The sequence below is a fragment of the Cyanistes caeruleus genome, chromosome 3 (genome assembly GCF_971803275.1).
Source record: "Cyanistes caeruleus chromosome 3, bCyaCae1.hap1.1, whole genome shotgun sequence".
Taxonomy (NCBI): domain Eukaryota; kingdom Metazoa; phylum Chordata; class Aves; order Passeriformes; family Paridae; genus Cyanistes; species Cyanistes caeruleus.
Genome location: NC_141703.1, coordinates 62407629 through 62418935, shown reverse-complemented (window position 1 = coordinate 62418935; position 11307 = coordinate 62407629). Strand labels below are relative to the sequence as shown.

Sequence of the window (11307 nt, the reverse complement as noted above, 5' to 3'; positions counted from 1 at the left end):
CAGCTGTTGTGCATCCCAGGTCAGAGGTGCTTGGGTACCCCATTTTGAGGTGGGAGAGCAAGGCACAAGACCCATGGGTGCTTTAGGTAACAGCTTAAACTTAAGTAGCAATCCTTGTACCTTCCTAAGATTACAAGCTGCACAATTTTACAGACTGTTCTTGGTATGTGGTTTGTAGCCAAGTGCGCAGCAGCGCTTCAAGATGATCCCACCTTGCCAGCCATCCCACTCCTCTGCTGCCTGGTATCCATCCACACCTTCTCCACTCCAAAGGACTTGGTTTCAGCTGCTCATTGCTGTGAACAGAGACTGAGGAGCTGACACGTTTCTCTTCTGCCTTGCCTTCTAACATCCATTAGCAGGGTGGGACTGCATCTTAAAACAGTACACCTAAACCTCTCCAGTCCTTCTTGGAGGGATCGCCAGCAAGAACATGACTCAGCTTCATTACATTTTTTTTACACACTGGTTTTCTTGCAGCTCTATTGACTGGTGGACACAGACAAAATCACTGACTGCAAAAAAACAAGTGACTGGCAACCACAGGGTGAGTGTCAGAGCCCACTCTGACACTGCAGGTGGACTCCCAAGCTGATCACATGCTCTTCCCAAAATATAGCAATATTCACTGGGCTGATCCAGTTTTGCTGCAGCCAACAAGTCATCCCAGAAACAAGTACTACTCAACTTCATCCAGTAACAGGACACCTCAAAAGTTCTTATTGACCTATATCTTTGAATTATGAAAGATTTTTCCTCCTCATAGCTCTTTAAGCTACAGAGTTTACATTGTCAGGGAACTGAAGGCACCTACAGACCTTGGTGGCCCTAACCACGCTCTGTTGCTCCCCTTCACCCTTTCCCATTTCCCAGCCAGGACACCCAGCACCAAAATTTGGGACAGGGCTGCAGTGGAGCTTCAGACTGGCACCACTGAAGCATCACTGGGGTAAAGGATGGAAATGGAGCACAGGGAGGCTGCTCACGGTCAGTGAATCCCTTAAATGTGCTCATGGCCCTGACACATTTCTTGCAGGTCTTGGCAACGAGAACACGTTGATACAAAACTCATGGTGATGAAGAATAGCCAACCAAATCCAAATGGTTTGTTCTGTTTTCAAAGTAGCAAAGTACTCATATTTTAGTAGTTGTTTTCAAAGTAGCAAAGTACTCATATTTTAGTAGTGTCTCTTAATTACAGTGCCAAAGATTAGTATTTGCTTAACTGCATCAAAATGTTTTCTCTGAGTACATGCAACTTCAATTATCAAGTCAAGAGCTCTGCCACAAAGCTTTATTCAGGCAGTAAAGCCAAGCAAACCTTCAGGTAGCTGTGTCTAAGAGGTGTTCAATTCCTGTGTGTCTACTAGGACTAATGAAATGCACTATAGAAAGTCTGAAGGGCTTATATGAAGGAAGAAATGGGAAAGAAAAAAAAAAAACAGTGAACCTATAAATCTTATCTAATGGAATGGGTATAGATTTATGGATTGTAAATTGAGTTCTCCAAACCTGGACACACTTGATTTTTTAGTTGCAAGTTTTCCTTTTACCTCTCAGTTTACGCTGAGTGGTACTGAACAATAATCTTTTGTTCATGGTAAAGGTGACCAACTCCTCCAGGAGAACAGATCCTGCCTAGCAGGGATCATATCAGCATTGCTCTGCTGTCCTACCAGGCCTGACTCAGCCACAGCTGGCAGCTACAGCCACCTTCCTCAGTGGGGGTGGGAGGTAAAACAAAGTTCTCAGCTGCTGAATCTGCTTTAGAAGCTCTCCTACGGACAGCTGGACAATTTTCCTTAAAACGTGCAAATGACAGAGCCTAGAAGCCATCTCTGACAAACAGCAGCCACATCGATTGTGCCTTTTTGGCTTTGCCTGCTTCTGCCTCCTTCTTCTCTTCCACTCCTAGCAACAATGGTGCTGCACTCCTGGATAAAGCTGTTGGGAAAAGGCACGGAGGAAAGTGTATTGGGAGTCGAAACTACTTGGAAATGAGAGAGATGGAAATGCTATATTGATCCACCAGATAAGAACATTTGGCACGCAGCTCAATGACGGTGAGGAGAAGAGCATTAGTCTTCCAGATTTTTACTCATCTCCATCAGGCTGCAAGCCTTGTTTTGCCAGAGCTGTGAGGTACAAGTTACAGTCACTTGAATGATCCAAAGAGGGGTTGAGAGAAGGCAAATAAAAAGCTGAGCTGTCAATTAGAGGGAGAGACTCTGAAAAAGGTCTGTGAAAAATTTATATACAGCTATAAGGATCTGTTGGGAGAACCTGATGTGGTATGAGCTAAATTTGAATGTCACATGTTTTCATTATTTTGGGATTTTGGTTTCCTTGGATAACGCTCTGCTTTATGCACGGTGTTCATTCACTGCTTACCACTGTCTACAACTACATCACCCACATACACCCTCTTTTGTACCATGAAAATTCCAGGTGTGACTTCAGTGCACTGTATTTGACCCAAACTGCTGTGCCCAGGCTACCATCAATCTGGAAGTGCTGGGTGTGTCTGCAGTCTGCCCAAAGACTCCCAGAGCTGCACATGGGGAATCATGCTGCAATAATGTTGACAGTTTGGAGACAGTTTGTTGGGCTGGCTTTGTGCTCTGCGTTACACTAGGTACAGGACTCCAGCTGCCACGTGCGTGTGTGGTGTGCAGGGTGTGTTGACAAAGCACTGGATTTGCTTTTTCCAGGTAGGGCCTGCTTGCATGGCAGACTCACTCACCAAAGGGGTCTTGAGGCTTCCCAGAACACCTGGATTTCTTGGGTGCTTGTTGTGCAGCGTTTCCCAGGCAGTGTACAGCAGTGTCAGTGCAGTCATGAGGAGCAGAGGGAGGTGCAGAGCAGACCCACGACACAGCCTTGGCTGGCAGAGCTGCCTGAGGCCACTTTGTGCATGAGCTGAACCCACAGCTAACAAGACTAATGGAATCCTGGAATACATTAGGAGGAGCATTGCCAGCAGGTTGGGGGAGGTGATCCTCCCCTCTACTCAGCCCTGCTGAGGCCACATCTGGAGTGCTGTGTCCAGTTCTGGGCTCCTCAGCACAGGGGAGCTCCTGGAGCAGGTCCAGTGGAGAGCTACAGAGGTGATTAAGGGACTGGAGCATCTCTCCTATGAGGAAAGGCTGAGGGAGCTGGGCCTGTTCAACCTTGAAAAGACATGACTGAGAAGCCTCATCAGTGTCTATGACTAAGTGAAGGGAGGGTGCCAAGAGGATGGAGCCAGGCTCTTCTCAGTGGTGCCAAGCAACCGGACAAGAAACAATGGGCAGAAACCAGTGCACAAGAAGTTTCACCTGAACATGAGGAAGAACTTCTTTACTGTGTGAGTGACCACACACTGGAGCAGTTTGCCCAGAGAAATGACAGTGGAGTCTCCTTTATTGGAGACATCAAGAACTGTTTGGACAGTGCCATGTGCCATGGGTTCGCCTTGCTTGAGCAGGGAGATTGGACCAGATGTCCCACTGTAGTCCCTTCCAATACGGCCTGTTCTGCGATTCTGTACGCACAGTACCGCTAGGCCCTCCCCGTCGCTCTCGGGGGTCTCCCGGAGTCCCAGAGCGCCGGGCGTCGAGCTGGAACCCCGCGGCCGGGTCACCGCGCCACGTGCGGAGCCGCCGCCCGCCGGGCCTACAAGCCCCAGAATGCTACGCGGGGCGGGGGGCGGGATCAGAGCGGGGAGGGGGCGGGACCAGAGCCGGGAGGCCGCACCACGATTGGACAGCGTCCGCCCGCCCTCGCGTCACGTGCGCTCGCGCCCCCCCGTTCTCCGCCCCCCCACCCCTCTCCCAGTCACTCAGCAACGGCGCGCGCGCGCGCCAGCGGCTTCCCCCCCCCTTCCCGCTCCCCTCCCCGCCCGTTTCCCCCCCCTCGCGCTCGTCACGGAGCGCGTCCCGCTTCCCTCCGCCCCTCGCGCGAGCCGCCGCCGGGAGCCGCCGGAGCCGCCTCGCAGGAGCCGCCGGGAGCCGCCATGGCCGAGAACGCCGCCGCCACCGGCCTGGAGAGCCACCGCATCAAGAGCTTCAAGAACAAGGGCCGCGACGCGGAGGTGCGTGTGGGGCCGGCGGGGCCCCGGCCGGGCCCGGCCTCCGCCTCCGCCGGCGGCCGCCAGAGGAGGGGCCGGGCCGGGCCGCGCTTGCGGCGGGAGGAGGCGGCGGGGGGAGCGCCCGGGGGGGGTTTTTTTCTTCGCCGTCATGCGGGCGGGTGCGGCCGGCGGGGGGCGGAGGCAGCAGCGGGGGGAAGGGTTGGCGCGGCCGGGCCGCCCGCGGGCCCCTCCGCCGCCCGTCCGGCTCGCCGGGGCCCGGGCAGGGCCGGCGGGATGCGGCACCTTGTCCTCCCGCGGCGCTCTCCGCTCCCACCCCGGCGGCCCCTCCATGCTGCCGCCTTCCCCGGGCCCGGGGCTTGGACGGGGCCTCGGACAATGGTGCCGGCCGCCTTTTGTGCCGCCCCCCGGGGCGGTGGCGGCTCTTCCGCCGGGGCTCGGGGCTGCCCTGCCCTCGCCCCGCGGTGCCGCTGCCGCACACGGAGGCCTGTGCTGGTGCCGGGGACCGCTCCCACGCTCTGGTGAGCCAGTTTGTCTGGTGTTACAGTGTGCTGTGCTGGCCCGTTTTGTTCCCTGTCCTCCCGTGTATCAGCCCCTTTTTTCTTTTCAGGTTTTCTATTTTATTTCTAAATGCTGGTAGGCACATCGGTAATGGTCTGCAGGGCGTCTCCGTATGAATCGGGAAAGAGTACGGTGCTCGGTGAGGCTAATGGGCTAATAGTTTACTGCCTGGAATTTGAGAGTTTCGGGGTTATTGGGAGCTTATTCCCTAGAGATGTTCCAGAGGTCTTCGAATCTGCGTGTCATTATCGGACACATTTACAGTTCTACTTGCAATTGAAAGAAGAAATCTCAAATCTCGTGTTTAAGTTTCTGTAATAGGAAAGGAAGGGGGAGGGAGCTCTGAAATCAAGCTAGGATTGAAATCGGCTTAGGATTCGCTAGAGTGAAAACCTAAATATGTGTCAGATTACTTCGACTTCACCTGAGGGTGTTTTCCATGCTTCTGTAGATTTTATCACTTAACTTTTGTAATCGGTAGACTGGAATTTTAGTCCTCTGAAAGCACATTTTGTATTTTAGTGGAATTCACACTTCTGTTGCTATTACTTGGGTGGAGACAATTTTATGCAGGTCAGGCTTAGCAGCAGCAGTGTCTTTAGGATGACATTCACGGTGTAAAGTAATCCTTAATTTTTATGAAGTCTGCAACAGTGAATCTTTCTCACAGAAATTATTGCGTGTAAAGAGTATGATAACTTCAACACTTCTGGCTAACATTAGTAAATGTTAGAAAGTAACTAAAAATTGCCCATCCTTCTGTTTAGCAGTTGCTTCTCAGGGTAAGGAGGGGGCGTGGTGCATTTCTTTTTCCCCTTCTCATCCAGTGAGGCTCTTCCTGCTGCTCCTCATTCATTTTGTCCTTGTCTCATCTCTCCGTATTGGTTACCGGCTTTGTTGCTGCTTTCTCAGTCACTGGCCTGATTCCATCAGAGCTCTAAACAGGGGAAGGTTAGGTACGTTCATGCCTAGTGTGAACTGGTCTGTCATCCACGCTTGCTCTATTATAGTGTGCCCAGGACTAGGGGAATTGAATATCTGCCTCCATGGGAGGAAGGAGGGAATGCACCGCCTAAGCTTTCCTGAGATTACTTCTGCCAGACCACCTAAGGTAGCTTAGCTCTCATTTCCCCCCGAAGGGGAGTAATTATTTTGGAGTAGTGTATTTTCTCTTATGGAGAAGTATATCCCTAGGGTCGTCTTCCAGTGTGCTGACTGATTTCCTTTCTGTGGCTGAGCCTAAGACTGGTGCAGAGCTCCAATAATGGTAATGTAGTTAAAGCTGTCATTACCTGCTTTTGAAGAGGGTTAAAACCTAAATAACATATTTCTTTTGCAATAACAAATAGATAAAATGCAGAGGTATTTTCAAGTTTTATACCCATGGAAACATGCTATAATGAAATTTCGGTTCATTTAAAGGACTTTCACAGATTGGAAACATTTCAGTGTCTTTCAAAATAAATTAATTTGTATTAAATGTCTAAGATTTTCTACTAAACTTCCTTTTTGACTCCTTCCTGATCCGGTTATTTAAAAGTTCATGTTAGAAGTACCCTTCTGGAGTAAACTTTATCTAACTTAAGCCTCTAGAAGTAAAACAATGTAAGTTAAGTTTAGAATGGAGAATGAATGAGCACAGCTATATAATTGCCATTAGTTACCGTGCCTCTCTTGAGGAACTGGTACACAGACTGACCTGCTGATTGCACAGATTGTCTCTATGTAGTGGAAGTTATTGGCTCTTCACAAAGTATTTGTTTTCTAAATCAAATATACCTAATTCCCAGCTGTCAGCACCTGGTTTGCTCCCTGTACTGCAATAAACAGTTTTACATCAAGATCCTGCCTCCAGTTTTCTGTACTCAACTTTGGAAGTCAGGAAGGCATCAATGGCTCCCAATGTAAATCATTGGCATTGATCTACATCTTCTCGTTTTGTCAAATTCCACCAAAGAGAAATGAAGTGTTTAGAATGATGGCATAATAAATCATGGTCTGATATCTAGGTTATAGTCTCTGGAAAATTTAAAGTATTCAAAGCTGTACAGTCTCAGCTTCAGTTTGATAACCATGGCACTTGAGTCACCTTCTGCCTGGAAACAGTCATTGTAATCTTCCTTTGACTGCTGTTAAATACTTGTGAGTTACTATTGATCCCCTCTGGGTACAGACTCTTCTGGCAGACCAAAATACTTACTCCTTTAATTTGTAGTTTACTCATATTTTATTACTGGGTTTGCTGGGCCATATAATTGTCTTTGCTTTTTCTTAATGCAACTTTAAGGGAAAGAAAAGATGAGTGAATACTTTCAGATTTTGTTATGTACCCCATGCAGCTTCTCATTGTGCTTTTCTCAGAGCAAAGGAACAAATCTGTTGAGCAGAAATCAAAGCTTCTGAATCTTTGACCTGCACAGGTTCATTCTCCTTTTCCTAGTTTCAGGTTTGGGTGGAAGTTCCATACTGGAATTCTGATTTTGCGGTATTAATGGTCAAAAAAAATATTTAGCCCTCAAAAGGGATGATAGCAAAATCAAATTACGTGTTAAGTAAGCCAGAAATTAAATGTTCTTCACTTAATATGAGTTTCTGTTCTTTCTTTTATTAGTGAGATTTTTCTATTTTTATAGGTACTGACATGTGATTAGGAGCAGACAAAGTTAACCTCAACCTGCAGAACTGATCAATAAGAAGCCAAGACATTCATGGCTTCATCTGGACAAACAACTGCCCATTCTCACAGCCGCCTGAATTCTGTGTTCTCCAGAGATGTGAAAGAGGTTTTTGAATTGTTACACATAAAATGAGAATTTTCCTGTGTTCATTATGGACATGAGTCTTAAATCTTAGTGATTTATTCTTTTTCGCAAAATATCCAGCACTGATTATTCCAGTACATTTGAGGCTTTACAGGACAAAATTAAACAGTTGCAATCAAATTAATTTGTGATACCCATTGTAACTGTGTTTGTTTATATTGATATCTAAGCTAGCCTAGCTTTTAGAGAACCTAATTTGAACCTTCTGATTTTTGCAGTTCTTCAGCTTCATTCTTTGCTTAGTAACATCCTTCTTAGCTTTATTTTTTCCTTCAGTGTCCTGGATTAGAAATGTTGCTTATTCTTCATTACGATAGCAGGCACCCATTTGTTGACTCACAGATCTGATGTTTAAGGTGATAGATCAAACAATCAGCCAATTTCTTTCTGTCAGGATTAGTCAGCATCCCTGACTAAAAGTGAGGAAAAATTATTGATGAGCAAAGGTGTTATAATTTCTAGGGCTGTCTGCATGACTTGCTGATGTTTTTGTGTGTGATATAATGAGACTGCGTGGTCAGGTAGTTAGCAAAGTGCGTACTAAATTAAAACTGTATGTGCACTCATTTAAAAGAAAACCAACCAACCAGAAAAAGAAACCCAAAACCTGGTAAGGAGTTAGTGTCTTATAAACTGAGTAACTTCATGTTAAAACACTTCCATGACTGGGATTAGAATTTTGGATACTTGTCGTACCCTTTATCAGAAATCAAAGTAAGACAAGTCCTTGATCTTCTGTTGGTTAGGCTGTAGGGCTATCCTTTGGAAATTTGTTGAAGGCCATTTACCAAAAGGAAGTACAGCCTCTCTGTCATCTTTCACTTACTTCTTCTCTATTTGATTTTTAGTTTCTGAAGTCCTGGTCACTGATGTCTTTTCCCCAGTTACAGCAGTTGTATTGCCTTTTAGTCTGTATCACCCTTGGGATCAGGAACTTGGAAGGATACATTTTTATTCTGTACCTTCAGCATCTTCACCCCAAATGAGGAAGAGAAAGAAAGTGGGCTTAGGCCAGATCTCCATCATCAGCTCTGGCAGATTCAGTGTATTTACTGCTCCTGCATTGCTAAAAGTGAGGGTCTGGTTTTTAAGAATACTTGAATTCTTTCCCATGTTTCTATCATGCTGCCATGAATTTTTTGCAAGGCAGGGGTATGTCATTCTGGGGAAGCCAAATTTGTGCAGCCCCTGGGCATCTGGGAAAAGGTACAGGTTGACTTAAATCCATGTTCATGTCAAATGTCAAAGGCTTTTTGCAGTGGAGGTTCCATACCTGCACAGTGTTAATGAATGAGCAGTTCTGCTGCTGCCAGCTCATTTCTGGATGCTGTCCTGTGCACTACGAGTTTTTGCTGTCTCCCTCTATTCCCCTCCAAGGCTTCATGAAACAAGTAAAGGTTGTAGCAGTCCCAGAAATCCTGGTAGTCCCAGTTACTTTGTACCAATGCAGTTTCTTTCAAGATTTCACAGAACAGATTGATCAGCTCTCTGCCTTTCCCTTTGACTCAGGAAAGGATACCAGAAGGGAGTACGGCTTTAACAGCTGGTTTGGGTAGGTTTAAGGTACTATGGACCTGCCATCTTAAAAGCTTCACTGGCTTGTTGAGTGAAGACACAGGTGTCAGGTAACTTCCTGTTGGGAACTAGATGTAATACAAGATCCAGTACTCTCATGCAGAGTTTTTAACTCTAGCCGCTTCTTTATTACCCTTTAAACCCATTGTATATATATGTGTGTATATTTATACTCTTGGGAGAACACAAGTGTACATGTTTGTACCTTGGAAAGAATTACATGGGTAGGAAGTTAGATACAGGTGTGGGAAGCCTTTTTGGTTGCTCATGCTGCAGAATTTTCCAAGCTTTAGTCTGCAGGTAAATGGTACAATGCTGTGAAATGTTCATGACTCTTGGCAGAAAAGAAATACCTGATAAGTCCATTTAGATGTAGTCTTTTCCTTGAGGTTCAACATCAGTTGAATGCATTGTATTTTAAAATATTTGAATACACAGATACATTAGGAGATCATTGTTTATTTCAAAAATACCTGTGGAGAATGCAATTTGGAGATGGTATCTCGTGATGAACATAATCTTCATAAGCTGATTGGGATCTGTGCTTGCTGTATTGAGGCCCAATTACTGCTGTTTGCTGTTGTGATATACCAAGCCTCTGGTAATCTTCCTGCAGTTACAGAATTTGTCTTTCTTCGTTCTTGTGTTTTTCTAACACTACAGCAGTGGCACTGGTATCTCTAAAGTTTCTTTCATGAAAGGATTGATTTTTAATTTGTAGAATATTAAAGTCTGGTCACAGCTGGTAGCAGTGTAGCAGACTAGTTTTAAAGGGCATTTTAACTTTTTGTGTGTGTTCTTTGAGGCTTTTATAATTGTAGAGTTCCAGCACATATCCAAGCAGAATATTTTGTCCTCTAAAACTGTGTTATATGAAAAGACAGCAATTAGGAGGATGCACCAGCTACAAGTAACTGATGAAATTTGTATTTGTTGTGGGATTAGAAGTTAATTAATAATTAATTATTAATTAATAAATTAGAAGAGGCATCTAATTTATAAAAGGTAGAGAAGGCAGTGAACTAGTAGATAATGGGTTGTGTCATCAAGTAGTAAACACAAAGTGACTTGATTTGAAAAAGAAATCCAAAACCTGTATCTTTTGCAAGAGTAGAGTCTGTCAGTTGTTTCTAAAATACCTGCTGTGGGAAACTCTGATACTGAATTGACATTCCTGATTACTAATATAATAGCAGAAACTGGGCTTTGTGTTCCATTTCACAAAATTTGGTGTGGGTAGTCAAAAACACTGATTTATTTCAAAAAGTCATCAGAACTGTCTGTGCCTTGGAGTGAACTAGTTGTAAAGCTTTTCACATTTCTTTAATTTTCTGCTCCCTTAGCTTCCTGAGCCAGCCTTTCACAGCTGGAGAATAACAGTGGTGGCTCAAAGAGGTCAGTGTGAAGGGGAGAAGGTATATCTTGTCTAGTGGTATTTAACTGTTGTATTGTTATCCCTTCACAATCAGATTAACACCATTAAATCTGCTGGGGAGGCTCCTCTGGGTCACCTGACACTTGCCTCCTTTCTCAGGCTAAGCAAATGTTGCAGTCAGCTTTAAACTTGATTTTGTTTGTATTTAAAAAATACAGCAAGTACAAAACAGGAATATATAATGCACTAGTGCCTGCAGAACAGGAGATAAATTTGTATCTTCTTCATTCAGACACCTGTTACTGAATTACTCATTTCCCTCATACTCTGTCATGTCTCATCAGCTGAGGACCTCGTCTTGAGCATTTTTAACCTTGGTTATTGTCAGATTCAGTAACAGGTGGACTTTGGAGGTGGTGATAGAGCGATTCGCAAAATCAGCTGGGAGAAACACCTTCCTTTCAAGACTTGGGAGCCTTGATGGAGATGTGTTTTATTGAATGTTTAAGTTCCATGGCAAACTTGCTGGTGTGGAACATAGAGCTCATCTGTATGAGGAGACGGTGGTCAGTCCCACAGGGTGTTAAGGTGGCTTGTGCCCATGTTTTCAGAGGTGCAGTAGGGGATTCCTGACCAGGTGCAGTGTCAGATTTTGGGTTTGCAGTTCTTGTAGTCCTAGTCCTTGCCTTTTCTTGGTTAACTACAGTGTAAGTCAGAAGGTTGAGGAGTTCTGTGGAGAGACATTGTTGTGTCTTGCTGAGGTAACTGAAACCATCCTAACCAGCAGATAGTCTTTTCATGCAGCTTTTTGGCATCAGGACCTCTCACTTCTTTTCATGCATATGTAATAGATGCAAAGTCAGTGGTAGTGACTTCTTTGCAATAAAAATCTGACTTTCAGCCAGATA

At 45.4% G+C, this 11307-nt stretch overlaps 1 protein-coding gene across 1 annotated transcript in view; it reads left to right on the top strand.

Annotated features, from left to right (window-relative positions):
• The first annotated feature begins 3706 nt into the window (after window positions 1-3706).
• Window positions 3707-11307, top strand: part of KPNA3 (karyopherin subunit alpha 3) — a 47076-nt gene continuing 39475 nt past the window's right edge. Inside the window, exon 1 of the mRNA XM_086881349.1 lies at window positions 3707-4072. Coding sequence (XP_086737475.1) covers window positions 3995-4072 — 78 coding nt within the window. The 5' untranslated portion in view covers window positions 3707-3994. The remainder of the gene's footprint in view (window positions 4073-11307) is intronic.